Below are 13,160 nucleotides of genomic sequence, written 5' to 3'. Positions count from 1 at the left end.
TTTGGTGCTGCGGGATGCGATTGACAAGACGTTGATTGTCTCGTTTGTTGTGATTACATTTGGGAGCTTTGACGATAACGGTCTTCCGGACGATCCCATTAACAAAGTCACATTTTACAATCCAAAGAACATTGAGATTGGTGCTTTCAAGCTTCCAAGAACACGTGTGAGTCCCCTGTTTTTGCCGAGTGAGTATGGCGAGCGGATGTTGTTTGTTATGGTGCGCGAGGAGGCGCTTGCCGATGTTGTCACGGCTGCATTTGAAGCATGGCGGGAGCGTTACGAGCGGCATTTGGGGGTGGCCGTGCCGACAAGCAACAGGAGGAAAGACGAGAGCCCTGGGAAGGGATCCGCGAGGCCGAGGCGCTTTAGCGAGAATCGTGACGTCTTAAGTGGTAACGACTTTGTTTCCTTTGAGGAAATGCAGCGGCAGGTACAAACAGCCGCTTGTGAGCAGGAGGCACACCAGCCGCAGCCGCAGTCGCAGCAACAACAACAGCAACACCTCCAGCGTGGTGTGAAGAGTGCTCGATCCCCCAGTTGTAAACTTGGGAACTCGCAAGGCGAACACACGGATGGGAACGACGAGAATAATGAAAGGGTAAAACGGATTTGTACATCAGTCGGGAGGGGAAATGTGGAGGAGAAACACACGGACACATGCACACACGAGGGAGGGGCGGTAGAATGACGCGGCGTGTGTGTTGCTTTGCAGGGGGGATGAGGATGGCGTTCTTTTCCTTTCTTTTTTTGTCCCTATAATCATCCGCACTTGTTTTCTAGCGTGTGCGAAGGACATTAATTATTTACTGTATGAGATTATTATTATTATTATTGTTGTTGTTTTTACCGTTTTTTTAATTGAATTTTTCTTTTTCTTTTTCTTTTTTTTTTTTGTTGAATTTTTTCTTTTGAAATTTTTTATTTAAATTTTTATTTTTATTTTTTTTTTTCCCTTGTTGCATCTATCGTCGCATTGCCTTCCTGTTTACTGCAGCCGCTTCATTGCCGCCCTTTGCTTTTTTATCCAACTTGGGAAATAACAAGAATGGGGGACTGAGCGGTTGTCTTTCTTTCTCTCTCTCTCTCTGTGTGAGTGTGTGTGAGTGTCACTTATGGCATGGTGTGATGCTTCTTTTAGCGTGATTTACGGAAATGAGGAGCTTGTCGTTGTGAACAAACCGCACGATGTCCCCATGGACGGGGAGGCGTGTCCCGTGACGGTGGAGAAATGGGCATGGGCGTACCTCGCAAAGGGTGGTTGTGCCGACAACAACGCCGGTGGTGGCGTAGAAAAGGAGGACGATACGACGCGGACTGCAGGCAGGCGCAGGGGAGAAAAGAAAATGGTGAAGTTTGTGCATCAGTTGGATTATGCAACAAGCGGTGTGTTGTGTGTCGCCTTTTCGAGGGAAATGGCAGCGCGACTTGCACATTGCTTTGAGATGCGCACGACACGGAAGGCCTATTTGGCAGTTCTTTTTGGGATGATGCCAACAACTTCTGCCATGCAAAAAAAACTGGACACTGACACCGGTGTGGATTTTCTTCGTGGGTCCCCTTACGCCAGTCATGTTCGTAGGGTTTCAATGGATGACGTGCCAGGCGTTTGTTTTATTCGCAAGTGTGTGATTGAGGCTAGCGGACATGAAGAGGGAGAGAATGCCGATTGCTGCGCCACTCTTCTTGAGGTGAACCTCCCTGTGGGGTACGACACGACCGACCATGAGGGCTTTCGGATGACCGTAAACGGAAGGGATGCGCGGGGGAGCGTGACCTACTTGAGTGTGCTGCAGCGTGGGTACATGACACATCCTACATCGGGTTGCCCCGTGCCAGTGACAAAAGTTGCGTTATTTCCGCGAACGGGTCGACGGCACCAACTTCGAGTGCATTGCCATGCAATCGGCTTCCCCATTCTTGGTGATGTCACCTACGCGAGAATTCCAACGCCGCGGGTCGCTCCAAAAGTAACAGGGGCTGAGGAGGTGGCAACTGTTGGTGCAACGGAGTCGATCAACGCACCTAACGAAATAGGCGCGATAGAGGCGTGGCAACGGATGATGCTTCACGCATGGCGTCTCTCGTTTCCCGTAAGTGTGGAGCCACTGCGGTCTGGGAGTGAACGCTACATGCAGAAGAAGAAGCGGCGACGCGAGACATTGGGTTTGGCGGTCGCCGGTGGAGATGACACCACTGTCTGGACGCACTTTGAGACGGAGGATCCTTTTCAGTTGGTTCGCCCTGAGTGAAGGAGAAGATACGCGAATGGGAGGGGTGGGAGTGACAGTCCCGCCACACACAGGCAGGCAGACTGACATCCATCACAAAGCCGTTCGGTAAATTGGCAGATGCACGACAAAAAAGGAAAAAAAAAAAAACGGAGGAAAAAAAATTCCGTGTCTGCGTTTCTTTTTTTTCTGTCGTGCAGAATGCAAGCAATATATCTTTTTTTACTGTCTTGTTGTTTTTCTGTTCTCGTGGTTCTTGCGTAATTGAAGAGGAATGCTGCACGAAGCGTATGCCCCAGAAGACACCAGGTCCGTGGCTTGGAGCCGTCAAAAAAAAGTTGCGTTTCTTAGTCTCATTTCCGGCATGCGGGACGGCACGCGACCGCCGAGTGTTCTCCTCCTGTATGGCCCAACAGGCTCGGGTAAACTCACCTCTGTGCGGGCCATGCTTCGGGAGCAACGCGATGCTGTTGGTCGTCCCCTACTCGTCGAGGTGCTGCATTCCTGCGAGTCAACGCCGCAGCAGTATTACAGTTTCCTCATGGATACATTCACGGAACATCAATTGGCGGGAAACGACCCGTGCGAGTCAAAGCTTTCCGCATCGTCGGTTTCTGCGGATGACTCCAGTGATGTGAAGGACCGAGCGCAGCGGCCGTGTGAAGCTCAAAGTCGGCAACAGCCGCGCGTGGTAGCCCGTGTGATGAAGTTGTATGGCGAGTCGCTGATGTCGCCCCTTCATGCACGCACGTTACGTTTTCTTGACCACTATGACGCATGGAGGCGCACTGAGTTTTTAGGAAATTGTACTGGAGATGGCCCGAACGCATTGGATGGCTCGATCTTACGGCGTCACTTTGTGCTTTTTGTCCTCACGACACACGATACGCACAGCGATAAGGTGGCACTGGGGAAGCTGCTTCCCTCTCGTGTTCTCACACATCCATGCATCTACTCTTTCCACTGCACCCCAATCACAACGCGTAACTTGACGATACGCGTCAAGGATGTCTTGCGCATGGAGAAAAGACGGCAAACATGTGGCGTTAGATGTCATATTTCTGATGAACATGTGGATTTTTTGTGCGAACACAGCAATGGCGATATCCGTCAGGCGTTACTTCAGGTGCAATGGCGTTGCCTTTTGGGGGAAAGGGGCCTGAATGAAGCGGCGTTCTTGTCGACGTCGGCTGGGACGCCGAAGAAGAAAGGACCACGGCCAAAATTAAAGAAACCGAAAAATGTCATGGATCTCGTTGATGATCACGAAAACGTTAGCGCGGTGACCTGCACGCTGCAATCATCGCTGGCTCCGGAAAAGGGTTTTTGAAGAAGAAGTGGAAAAGGCGGTGCCATTCCGGGATGAGTATCTCGATGTGGCACATGCCACAGCACGTGTACTCACGCAGAAATACACGGTGTCTTCTGTGGCCAAGGAGCTAAACATTCAGCCCGAGAAGTTGTTTAGTTACATTACAAACAACATGCCGATTTACTTTCGTCCAGACCAAATGGAGGAGTATGCTGTTTGTGCTGCTGCCGCAAGCACTGCGGATGCCATGCGTTCTGCAGAAGTATTTGGTAGACGTAGGCAAACCGGTGCAGAGCTACACACTGCACGTCTTGCGTCTGATGATGACAGCGATGGCATGGGAGTCATAGGGTTAGATCTTATGGCCCTGGTATTATTTGGCAAGACCTACGAGGTTTGCCACAAGGATGTTTGCATTCCAGCTGCATTGGTGGCACAGCGTCCGCCGCCATACCAGCCCATGGCCTACCCGCGTCTAAGAGATGTGGAACCAACACGAAAACGGTTTCGGCATGATGGTGGGGGATACCTTGAAGATGAATTTGGAAGGAAAAGGGGGAGAGACGAGGAGCACAAAGTTGACTTTACGGAGCAGGAGTGGCGCCAAGAGTTTCTGCGGCGTATTGAACCACGCGCAATGGGTGGCGGCTCATGGCAAGGCGCGGATGCCGATATTCTGCGGGAAACGCTTCCAGCGCTTGTTAACAGGTGTGCCTCGTTGGAAACAGTGCTGCTGGAGTATGCCCCGTATGCGAGATGCATCGTGCTTGACTGGTCCCCGCCGACTGCATCCCGCGGTGTACTCGATGGCAATGCGACGGCATTATCGAGTAACGTGGAGTCGTTTAAAAGGCGACCTGTGGAAACCTCATTCAAGCCGCCAGGGCCGAAGAAGACTCTCTTTTCCTTTCCGGAAAGGAGGGCCCCATCGCTGCAGAAACGGCCGTGTTTACTGCTGCGGTACAAAATACTCTGCTGTGGCCTGGTCGAAAGGCCTCCTGTCCGTGCGGAACACTTTTTTATTGTCAAACGTCACGATGACAATGGAGAAGATGGCGACGACCTGTTGGACGATGCGGCTTCCGACCCCAACGCCCCGCTGCCGTTACTTCCCGATGGAGAAGACATTGAGGAGTACGATGACTGAAGGAAAGATGTGTACACTTTGTCTGCGCCCGCCCTCTGTGCACGTCAATAAACATGTGCTTTTTTGTTGTTTATGAATTAATTAATTAATTTTTTCCTTTGCCTTTGTGCGTTTGTGCCTGTTCTGTGCGTTTCTATTTTTACTGCGCTGGGGAGTAGATGCGTTTTTTTTTTTTTTTGTGTGTGTGTGTGCGTTTGTCCTTCTCGCAACAACAAAAACAATAAAAAAATTAATTCAGCCCAATAAATATTAGAGATAAACAGGCTGGTGAGAGGGAAGAACACGATTGAGTAGCTGAGAGAATAGGCCACACAGGGGCAAAAGCAAAAGTCGCGCAAAAACAGAAAACAACAACAAGAAGAAGAAGACAGGAAGCTATGGACGCGTACACATCGCTTCTGAATCTTAACTTCATGTCGGCCTGGCGAACAGGCAACAGTCTGATCGACATGCTCATTGCCATGACTATTCCTTTTGTGTCAAATTGGGTGGCGAGGTTCTTTTCTGTTATTTGGCCTGCTTATGTAAAGAAATTTATTGCGTGGATTCTTCCCAAAGACGCGGAAGTAATAATTCAACACGGCCTGACCGATCGATATCAACGGGCAGTGGATTTGACTGAAGGGTCGGTTCTGCAGGAGGCTGTTGAACGTTACATCAGCCATGAGTTGAAGCCCTTCTACTCGAGTGGTGAAGTTGTGTACAATATGGTGTCGCACAGCGACGGGCCTGATAGGAAGACCATGGCGCAGGTGTTGGAGGAGGACTTTAGGCTTTTCTGCCGCCCCTTAAGGGAGAGCGTCCGGCTTGGGAACGGCATTGCTTTTTTCATACGGGAGTCGGAGGATGAGACGCCTTCCAATTCGAAGGGCGTCGTGGCGAATGGCGGTGGAGAGAAGGGAGGGAAGTTGCGAACAAAGGCCCGGATGCGGGAGGTTTTTTTGAAGGAAAAGGCAGGAGGCCGCGATGAGGGCGATAAAGTGTTGGCGTTTGTGCAGGCTGCGTTGAAGTGGCATGTGAAGAGCCTTGAGAAGACATCGACCAGGAAGCGCTACCTCTACCAGCCCACTCGAAATAAAGATACCCTCGGCGGTAAGGATGGTGCCCTGACAAGAGTGCTGCGCTACCCCCTGTACGACATGAAGTCTTTTAGCTCCCTCTTCTTTCCGGAGAAGGAAAAACTGATAGCGCTGATCGATCAGTTTGAAAGCAAAACGGGCCGGTTTGCGGTGCCAGGCTTTCCCCACAAACTCGTATTGCTGCTGCATGGGCCACCCGGCACGGGCAAGACCAGCCTGGTGAAGGCCATTGCGCAGCATACGGGGCGTCACATTTTTTCCATCCCTCTTTCTCAGGTTCGCACAAACCAAGAACTCATCTCCTGCATGCACGATCAGCTCTTTGAGGTGTGCAAGAATCGCCAGTTTTGGAAGGTCTCGCTTCGTCCGGAAAAACTCATTTATCTCCTGGAAGATGCCGACGCCACGTCGGATTTCATGCTTAAAAACAAGACGAAGAGCACAGCGAAGAAGAGTCAAGGGAAACAGGCGTCTTGCCCACCGAATAAGGACGCACTTACGACTAAAGGACTATTGGAAGCATTTGGCGGGATTCTTGACGCCCCCAAGCGAATTATTGTTATGACAACTAATCATATTGAGCGACTCGACAGTGCCATCGTTCGCCCAGGTTTCGTTACGATGCGATTGTACATGGGGAAATTTACGAAGGAGTATGCGGCACAGATGGTCAGGCATTACTATGGGCCCGAGGCGGCCACAGAGGAGCGTCTAAAGTGCCTGAAGGAAGTGTTGCAGCGGGCCAGTGACACGGAGGTTTACTTTAGTCCTTCCGAGTTGGAGCAGTTGTGTGCGGAGTATGAAGAAATTGAGGAGCTTATCGAGGTGCTGAAGAAAGGAAGTCGAGAAGAGGTTTTTTAAACGCGTTTATTGACTTACAGAATCATCTGTCGTCCTTCTGCTTTTTACATACATAAAAGAGAAAAACAAAAACAAAAACAAAAGCACAACGGTTTCTGTTTTGTTTTTCCTTTTACAATGAGAATGGAGCACCTGTTGAATACTTGGGTATTTATGCAAATGCGCATGCATACACATGGACACGTAATTTATTTTATTTTATTTTTATTTTCATAATTTATACATGTATATGAATTTTTTGCGTGTTGTTTTGGTCTTTGCTGTCCCTACATAACCAAAAGGAAGTTTGAGCGTGTGGGGGGAAAACGAAAGGGAAAGAACAACAAGAACAACAACATCAGCAAAAAAGAAGAGAGATTTCACACAGGCAAGAAAAGGCATATACACTGCAGGGTTGGCTGCTGATATTTTATGATTACACATTGGATGGCGGCCGCAAAGACACCTGTAAACGTTCTTGTCCTGGTGACGGGTAGTATTGCCGCTGTAAAAGTGGGCCTACTTTTAGACCAGCTCTTTAACGAATCTTATCAGGTTCGCATTGCCGCTACCAAAAGCGCGTTTCACTTCTTGAATCGAGCACAAAAACCTGCCCGAGAACTGCCTCTGCATCACATTCTCACGGACGAGGATGAGTGGAGGGAATGGCAAGGAATGAATGATGCTGTTATGCACATTGAACTGCGGCGATGGGCACACCTTGTCGTCATTGCACCTTTGGACGCCAACAGTCTTGCAAAGCTCTCAAACGGTTTGTGCGACAACTTGGTCACTTGTGTTATGCGATCGTGGGAGGTGAAGAAGAAGCCGGTGATTTTGTGTCCATCAATGAACACCGCCATGTGGACACATCCGGTGACGGCAATGCAGCTAAAAACATTACAGTCCTGGTATGCTCTGACTCCTGTGGGACTGAGAGTGGACACTGACGAGACCGACGGCTACATCACGGCGCTTCCCAGCAATTTGGATGAGGCGATGTTTCAGATCGTCTGGCCTGTGAGGAAACGTTTAGCATGCGGTGATGTGGGAATTGGTGGAATGGCCTCAGTGGAGGCGATTGCCAGGGTAATACGAAACACAGCAGAACTTATTCGCGCCAAGAATCCTAATGCCACGACGAACGGAACAGCTTGCGAGGAAAAAAAACCGGGAGAACAGGCGCCGCTCTCGGGGGAGCAACAAGGCACCAGTGCAGAAGGTCATCAGGTGAGTTCATAAGAGAATGGGATTTTGGTCAAGTTGCCTTTTCTCATTTTGTTGTCTTGTGAGCTTCTGGTAGAAACATCTTTCTTTTCTGAGTTGGCCGCAACGATCTATTTTTATGGTGTTGTTTTTTATTTTTATTATTTTACGTTGTCCCGCTTGTTTTTTTTTTCTTTTTTTTTAAATGGATTTCTTATTTCTGCTGGATGCGAATCACGCCAGAGTTACATGTGCTGCCAAAATAAATTGATTTGAATGCATCCATATTTTATTATTATTATTATTAGTGTTAAATTTTTTTTTTTTTTTTTCCGGGAGGGAGGGGGGAGAATGTGTATTTGTAGTTTTTCTTTGCGGGTTTTATGTGTTGGGCTCACCGGTGGGTGGGTGGCGTAAAAGGAGCGATGCGGGATGGACTCCAGACGATTTGAAGATCTATTCTCTGCTCCGATCATTCGTGAGGAATAGGGGGTTGCGTCCCTGCACTTCTGCATCTCAACACCACGTCGTGTAGTCGTGCGGAGCGAGAAACGGGGGGAAGAGGAAAACAAGTTGCGGGAGGATGCATGGAGGGAAGACAGTAGACGCCATCTTGCAGTGGGCGGCCGGCGCGCTACACGGTGATGTCAACTCAGTATGCCTCATTGGGTTTTTATTGGAGGAACTGGGGGATGAGATGCCTCGTGTCGTGTGTCTTTGCAGGAGGACAGTTACAGCTCCCACCGCATCCGCTCACACACCGCAATGGAGTGGGTACCGGCGGAGAGAAACAGCTTCCGTACTGAATGCGGTGCCAGGATACACGTGTAGTGCTGACCGCGCCGAACCCAAATGCATCCCCAAGACAGAAACAGATCTTTATCAGAGTTTATCTTTCTTTGACGCATTTAACGATTCCGCGGAGCAGTTGTGGTCAAGGAAAGTGAGGGCGAAAGTGAACAGGACTGACGGTGATAGAAGTAGGGATTGTTTTCCTGATGATGATAACAGGTTGAGTAGTCACGGGGCATCAGTGTTGCATCAAACAGCTGCAATGGTTGTTTTCAGAGACAATTTCATCTCTGCGGGGTGGCAAGAAGATCGCCCTGACGAGTTCTTTGACAACGTGTGCCGCGAAGAAATTCGAGAGACGCCTTTGGAAGAAAAAAGTTGTGCCACGCCACGACTTTGAGTTACTGACGGGAGCGATGAAGAGGAAGAAAAGCGGCAGTCATGTCAGTGGTGTGGTGTGCGTGCGTCTAGTCGGTTTGCCCTTATCGACCCCCTAAATGAACTTTGGCTCTTTGTGAGTTTGTGAGCGGATAAGGGGCAGTTCATATGTGAATCAGTGGAGTTAGCTCTTCTATATATATCAATTTATATTTGCGCTTGTTTGCGTGTGTGTGTGGTTTTTTTTTTACATTTTATTTTATTTTATTTTTATTTTATTATGCTGCTTTCTTATTGCCACCATCATGCCGCCCCTTTAAAAAAATTATCTGGCTTCCATGTGTTGTGGCTGGAGGGTGCCTCCTTATCCCTTTTAGTTGTTATTTTTTCTTGTTCTTCTCTCTCTCTCTCTCTGTGTGTGTGTGTGTGTGTGTGTGTGTGTGTGTGACATCTTGAGCTATTTGCGGCACGCAGCTCCTTTCATTGTTCTCCTAAAGGAGGGAGAAGGGCAGCTTTCGTTTATTTTGCGTTCTACTAGAAAGTCTGTATATATACACATACATACACATATATACATATACATACATAGGTATATAAACATTCACCGACACACGTATCATGTCGAAGCTGTACCGGGCACAGACGCAACAGGGCCACTCGCGGGGGTTCTTTGAGTACATTCGCAGCGTGGGGGAGTCCAAGTCGAAGCAGGAGGAAGACGCCATTGTCACACGTGATCTGGCCGAACTCAAGAAAACCCTTGCATCAAACAATATTGAGAAGCGTCTGCTCAAAGAGTACGTTGTGCGTATCTTTTATGCGGAAATGTTGGGTGTCTCTGCGGAGTTTGCCCATATTCACTGCGTGAACCTCTCCTCGAGTCCTGACCTTCTCTCTAAGCGGACCGGCTACCTTGGCACGTGGCTGACGGTGGGGCCCGAACACGATCTCATGTACCTTATCGTTTCAAATCTGCAGCGTGACATGAAATCCAGTAGCTTCCTTGACATCGCCGCAGCGCTGACAGCGGCCTCTAAACTAGTGCGCTTGGAATTGATGAATGCCATCAACACGGAGGTTGTGGGGCTGCTGCGTCACCCCAACGCGCTAGTGCGAAAGAAGGCAGTGTCAACCATGCACGCTTTCTACAGAAAGTCCGAGGGTCTTATCGGAGACACAAAAATATTCCGCCAAATGTTATGTGATGCTGACCCATCCGTGATGGGGGCGGCACTTCCACTTTTTGCGGATGTCATTTGCACGGACCCGACGTCTCAACGCGAACTTATTTCAATCTTCCTGTCAATTCTTAAACAGATTGGCGAGCACCGGCTCTCTCGTGAGTACGAGTATCATGGCATTCCTGCTCCATGGCTTCAGATAAAACTACTACAGATGCTCCCAATACTTATTGGCGACGAACCATCACTTGCTCGGAAGTGTGAAGAGGCACTGAGAGAAGTAATCACACGGGCAGATAATGGGCTTGTTATTGGTTATGCCGTCATGTGTGAGGCTATCCGTGTAATAACACTGATTCCCACCATTCCAACTCTTGTGGAACTTGCAGCTGAGGCAATTTCGAAATTTCTTTCTGCGAGGAAAGCCAATCTACGCTATGCCGGCATCCAAGCTCTTTCACAGATCGTTCGGCTTGACCCAAAATATGCACATGAACACCAGCATGTCGTCATGGCTTGTCTGGAAGAGGCTGATGACACCATTCGTCGAAAAACTATGATGCTTCTTCTTGCCATGTGCAACGAGGACAATGTAGAGGTCATTGTAACCCGACTCGTGAAATCTCTCTCACAGACAACGGACAAGTATTTTAGAGAGGAATTTACGCGTCGAATATGTGATGCGGTGGATAGATTTAGCCCTGGTGCGGTGTGGTATATTGAGACGATGAATAAGCTACTTCTTTGCGCCGCAGAGCACGTTCCTCAGATGACTATTCAGGGAATTTTGAAACTTATCGTGGAAGGAGAGGGGAAGGATGGGGAAAAGGATGCGGCTTTCCGTACGTTTTGTGTTGAAACATACTTTGATCTTCTTGAGGGGTCACAGAAAAATTTACCCGAGGCCTTTTGTCGCGTTGCCGCATGGGTGATAGGCGAGTATGGATTTTTGGCGAAAAGAATAAGCCGCACCATGCTATTGGACCGTCTGTGCGATATGTTAGAGCGGGCAGAGTGCGCCGACACCAGAGGATGGATTATTATGGCTATGATAAAAATTGTTGCCCACGCCGGTGCCATGCCTGACAATGTTGAGGATCTTATTACACGCTTTAAGGATAGCCGTAGCGTTTGGATACAGCAGCGCTGCTACGAGTTTAGTGAACTTGTGAAGATGCCAGTGCTCATGAAGAAGGTACTTCCGCTGGACGGCTGCTGCGAGGAAGTTGATTTGGATGAATCCATGGGGTTTCTCGATGGCATTGTACAGGAGGCCCTGTTAGCAGGTGCCAGGCCATACGAAAAGCGGGAAATACTTCTCGGAGTGAAGGAGGAGGAGACACTCCGTACCGATGCGTACGAATTGGTACGCACGGATGTCGTTAATGAGAACGAACTTGATCCGGAGAACTTTAAAACGGAGGAGCCGCACAAACTTGTCATTCGCCCAGCCGTGAAGCGGTGGGGACTAAAAAATCTTGAGGAAGATATTACGCCGACGGAGGAAAACCCCACCGCCGGTGGTCCCGATGCATCGGAAGCAACCGGATCGATGGAATGTTTTTCTGAAGGAGCGGTCCTGCACCATGTGGACCCGCATGCACCGTCATCGTTATCGACACCCTCAGCAGCAGTAAATTTGCCGATGCCACGTGAAGTTTCAAAGCCAAGCAAAAATAAAAAGTTTTTAAATGATATCTTTAGTGTAGGCAACAAAAAGAAATTGACTGTGCGAGGCCACAATGGGGCGACAGAGTCGTTGGTACATGCTGGGAAGGGTTCTGAAGAAAATGACGCAGGTTCCCTACTTAGCATTCATATGGAGTACGTCAGAGAATTGGCAACAACAGGAGTTGTGGTGCGATTTGTGGCGAAAGTGGGGGTGGAGAACGTTGTTATTTCTATGAGGGCTCCCCCAAACTGTACGCTTCGCTTTGTCTCATGTTCTGCAACGTCCGCTACGGTTGATGGAACCGCGGTAACGTTAAATAAACTGCAGGCGAATCAACCGGTTGAACTGGAAATGCAAGTTTTACCTGTTGGATTTCCGAAAGAAGGTCGCGTAAAAGTGGAGATCACTTATCGTAGTGCCGTTCCAGGCGACCCGCAATGTGCCTCGGTGTCAAGGGCGTTATCTGCGAGGGACATTCTACGGCCACCAGCGCAGATGACAACAGCGGAGTTCGGACAAACCTGGGTAGGCCTCCGAGAGGAGTGCAAGCTGCAGATGAGTTCTGCCGCTCCTTTGACGCCGCAGTCTTTACAAAACCTGCTGTTGGAGCGAGCGTCGCTGCGTGTGGTGGAGGTGATCCGCAATGAACTCATTACGGCTGCCAAGTTAATTGGCACGGGGAAGCCAGTCTTGTGCCACGTTGACGTTGTGGGTCCCAACGCTGCCAACGTGAAAGTACGGGCAGATGACAAGGGATTTGCGGCATACGTGGCACACGCCCTATCTGCACCGTAACACCGTGGCGTGTTATGCCCCGCATATTTTTTTTTGGAAAAAAGAAATCATTTGTAACTTCATTCCATCCGGGTATATGACAATGGTTTGAAAGAAACTGCATTAGCGGATTTTTAGTTACATAGTCATGTAAAAGGCACGGAGACAAAGATAGTGTGAGATTTGATACGCGTATCTCTGTATGCCGTGAGCCGAGGGTTCCTTTTTTTTTTTCTTTTTTTTTTTCTCTGTATCTTTGTGTTTGTGTCTGTTATTTGAATGCAAGTAACAAGCAGAGATGCATTTTTTCGCGCCTATTCATTATATATATATATATATATGAATATGTTGGGAAATGATATCGCCTAGCAGTGAAAAAGAACGAGAGTTTAGGGGAATATCGGAGTTACTCAATATAATTTCTTTTTTTTTTTTTTTTTTTTTTTATTTCCTCTTCTGCTTTCGTTTGTTTGTGTTTTTCAGCCACCTTATTATTTATTGTAGTTGCACGCTATCTTTCAGCTTCTTTTTTTGGTGTTAGACACAAG

General features: G+C 48.7%; 6 protein-coding genes and 1 pseudogene across 6 annotated transcripts, besides 12 other annotated features; all 7 read left to right on the top strand.

Moving 5' to 3' along the window:
* On the top strand, positions 1-691 carry Tc00.1047053511751.260 (hypothetical protein, conserved; the record flags this gene model as incomplete). Its single annotated transcript, XM_813417.1, has 1 exon — positions 1-691. A coding segment is annotated over one exon (691 nt), but the record flags the coding sequence as incomplete, so codon positions are not given.
* Positions 1-13,160: part of a sequence feature (heterozygous, Esmeraldo-like haplotype) that runs on past the window's edge.
* Positions 819-953: a sequence feature (A-rich).
* Tc00.1047053511751.250 (hypothetical protein, conserved) lies at positions 1,116-2,252 on the top strand (the record flags this gene model as incomplete). The annotated part of the gene is made up of 1 exon (XM_813416.1): positions 1,116-2,252. The coding sequence occupies one exon, from the start codon at positions 1,116-1,118 to the stop codon at positions 2,250-2,252; it is 1,137 nt and encodes a 378-aa protein (XP_818509.1).
* On the top strand, positions 2,506-4,692 carry Tc00.1047053511751.240 (annotated as a pseudogene).
* Positions 5,068-6,630, top strand: Tc00.1047053511751.220 (hypothetical protein, conserved; the record flags this gene model as incomplete). The annotated part of the gene is made up of 1 exon (XM_813415.1): positions 5,068-6,630. The coding sequence occupies one exon, from the start codon at positions 5,068-5,070 to the stop codon at positions 6,628-6,630; it is 1,563 nt and encodes a 520-aa protein (XP_818508.1).
* Positions 6,692-6,716: a microsatellite.
* Positions 6,815-6,852: a sequence feature (AT_rich).
* Tc00.1047053511751.210 (hypothetical protein, conserved) lies at positions 7,042-7,851 on the top strand (the record flags this gene model as incomplete). The annotated part of the gene is made up of 1 exon (XM_813414.1): positions 7,042-7,851. The coding sequence occupies one exon, from the start codon at positions 7,042-7,044 to the stop codon at positions 7,849-7,851; it is 810 nt and encodes a 269-aa protein (XP_818507.1).
* Positions 7,961-8,018: a sequence feature (A-rich).
* Positions 8,100-8,147: a sequence feature (AT_rich).
* On the top strand, positions 8,399-9,007 carry Tc00.1047053511751.205 (uncharacterized protein; the record flags this gene model as incomplete). Its single annotated transcript, XM_813424.1, has 1 exon — positions 8,399-9,007. One exon carries the CDS (start codon positions 8,399-8,401, stop codon positions 9,005-9,007), a length of 609 nt encoding a protein of 202 aa, XP_818517.1.
* Positions 9,237-9,265: a microsatellite.
* Positions 9,399-9,432: a microsatellite.
* Positions 9,532-9,573: a microsatellite.
* On the top strand, positions 9,604-12,633 carry Tc00.1047053511751.200 (epsilon-adaptin, putative; the record flags this gene model as incomplete). Its single annotated transcript, XM_813413.1, has 1 exon — positions 9,604-12,633. The coding sequence occupies one exon, from the start codon at positions 9,604-9,606 to the stop codon at positions 12,631-12,633; it is 3,030 nt and encodes a 1,009-aa protein (XP_818506.1).
* Positions 12,836-12,858: a microsatellite.
* Positions 12,933-12,953: a sequence feature (AT_rich).
* Positions 13,032-13,062: a microsatellite.

Source organism: Trypanosoma cruzi, genomic scaffold (genome assembly GCF_000209065.1).
Source record: "Trypanosoma cruzi strain CL Brener 1047053517161 genomic scaffold, whole genome shotgun sequence".
Taxonomy (NCBI): Eukaryota; Euglenozoa; class Kinetoplastea; order Trypanosomatida; family Trypanosomatidae; genus Trypanosoma; species Trypanosoma cruzi.
Note: the sequence above shows the minus strand (reverse complement) of the source record. Positions and strands in the feature narration are given on the sequence as shown.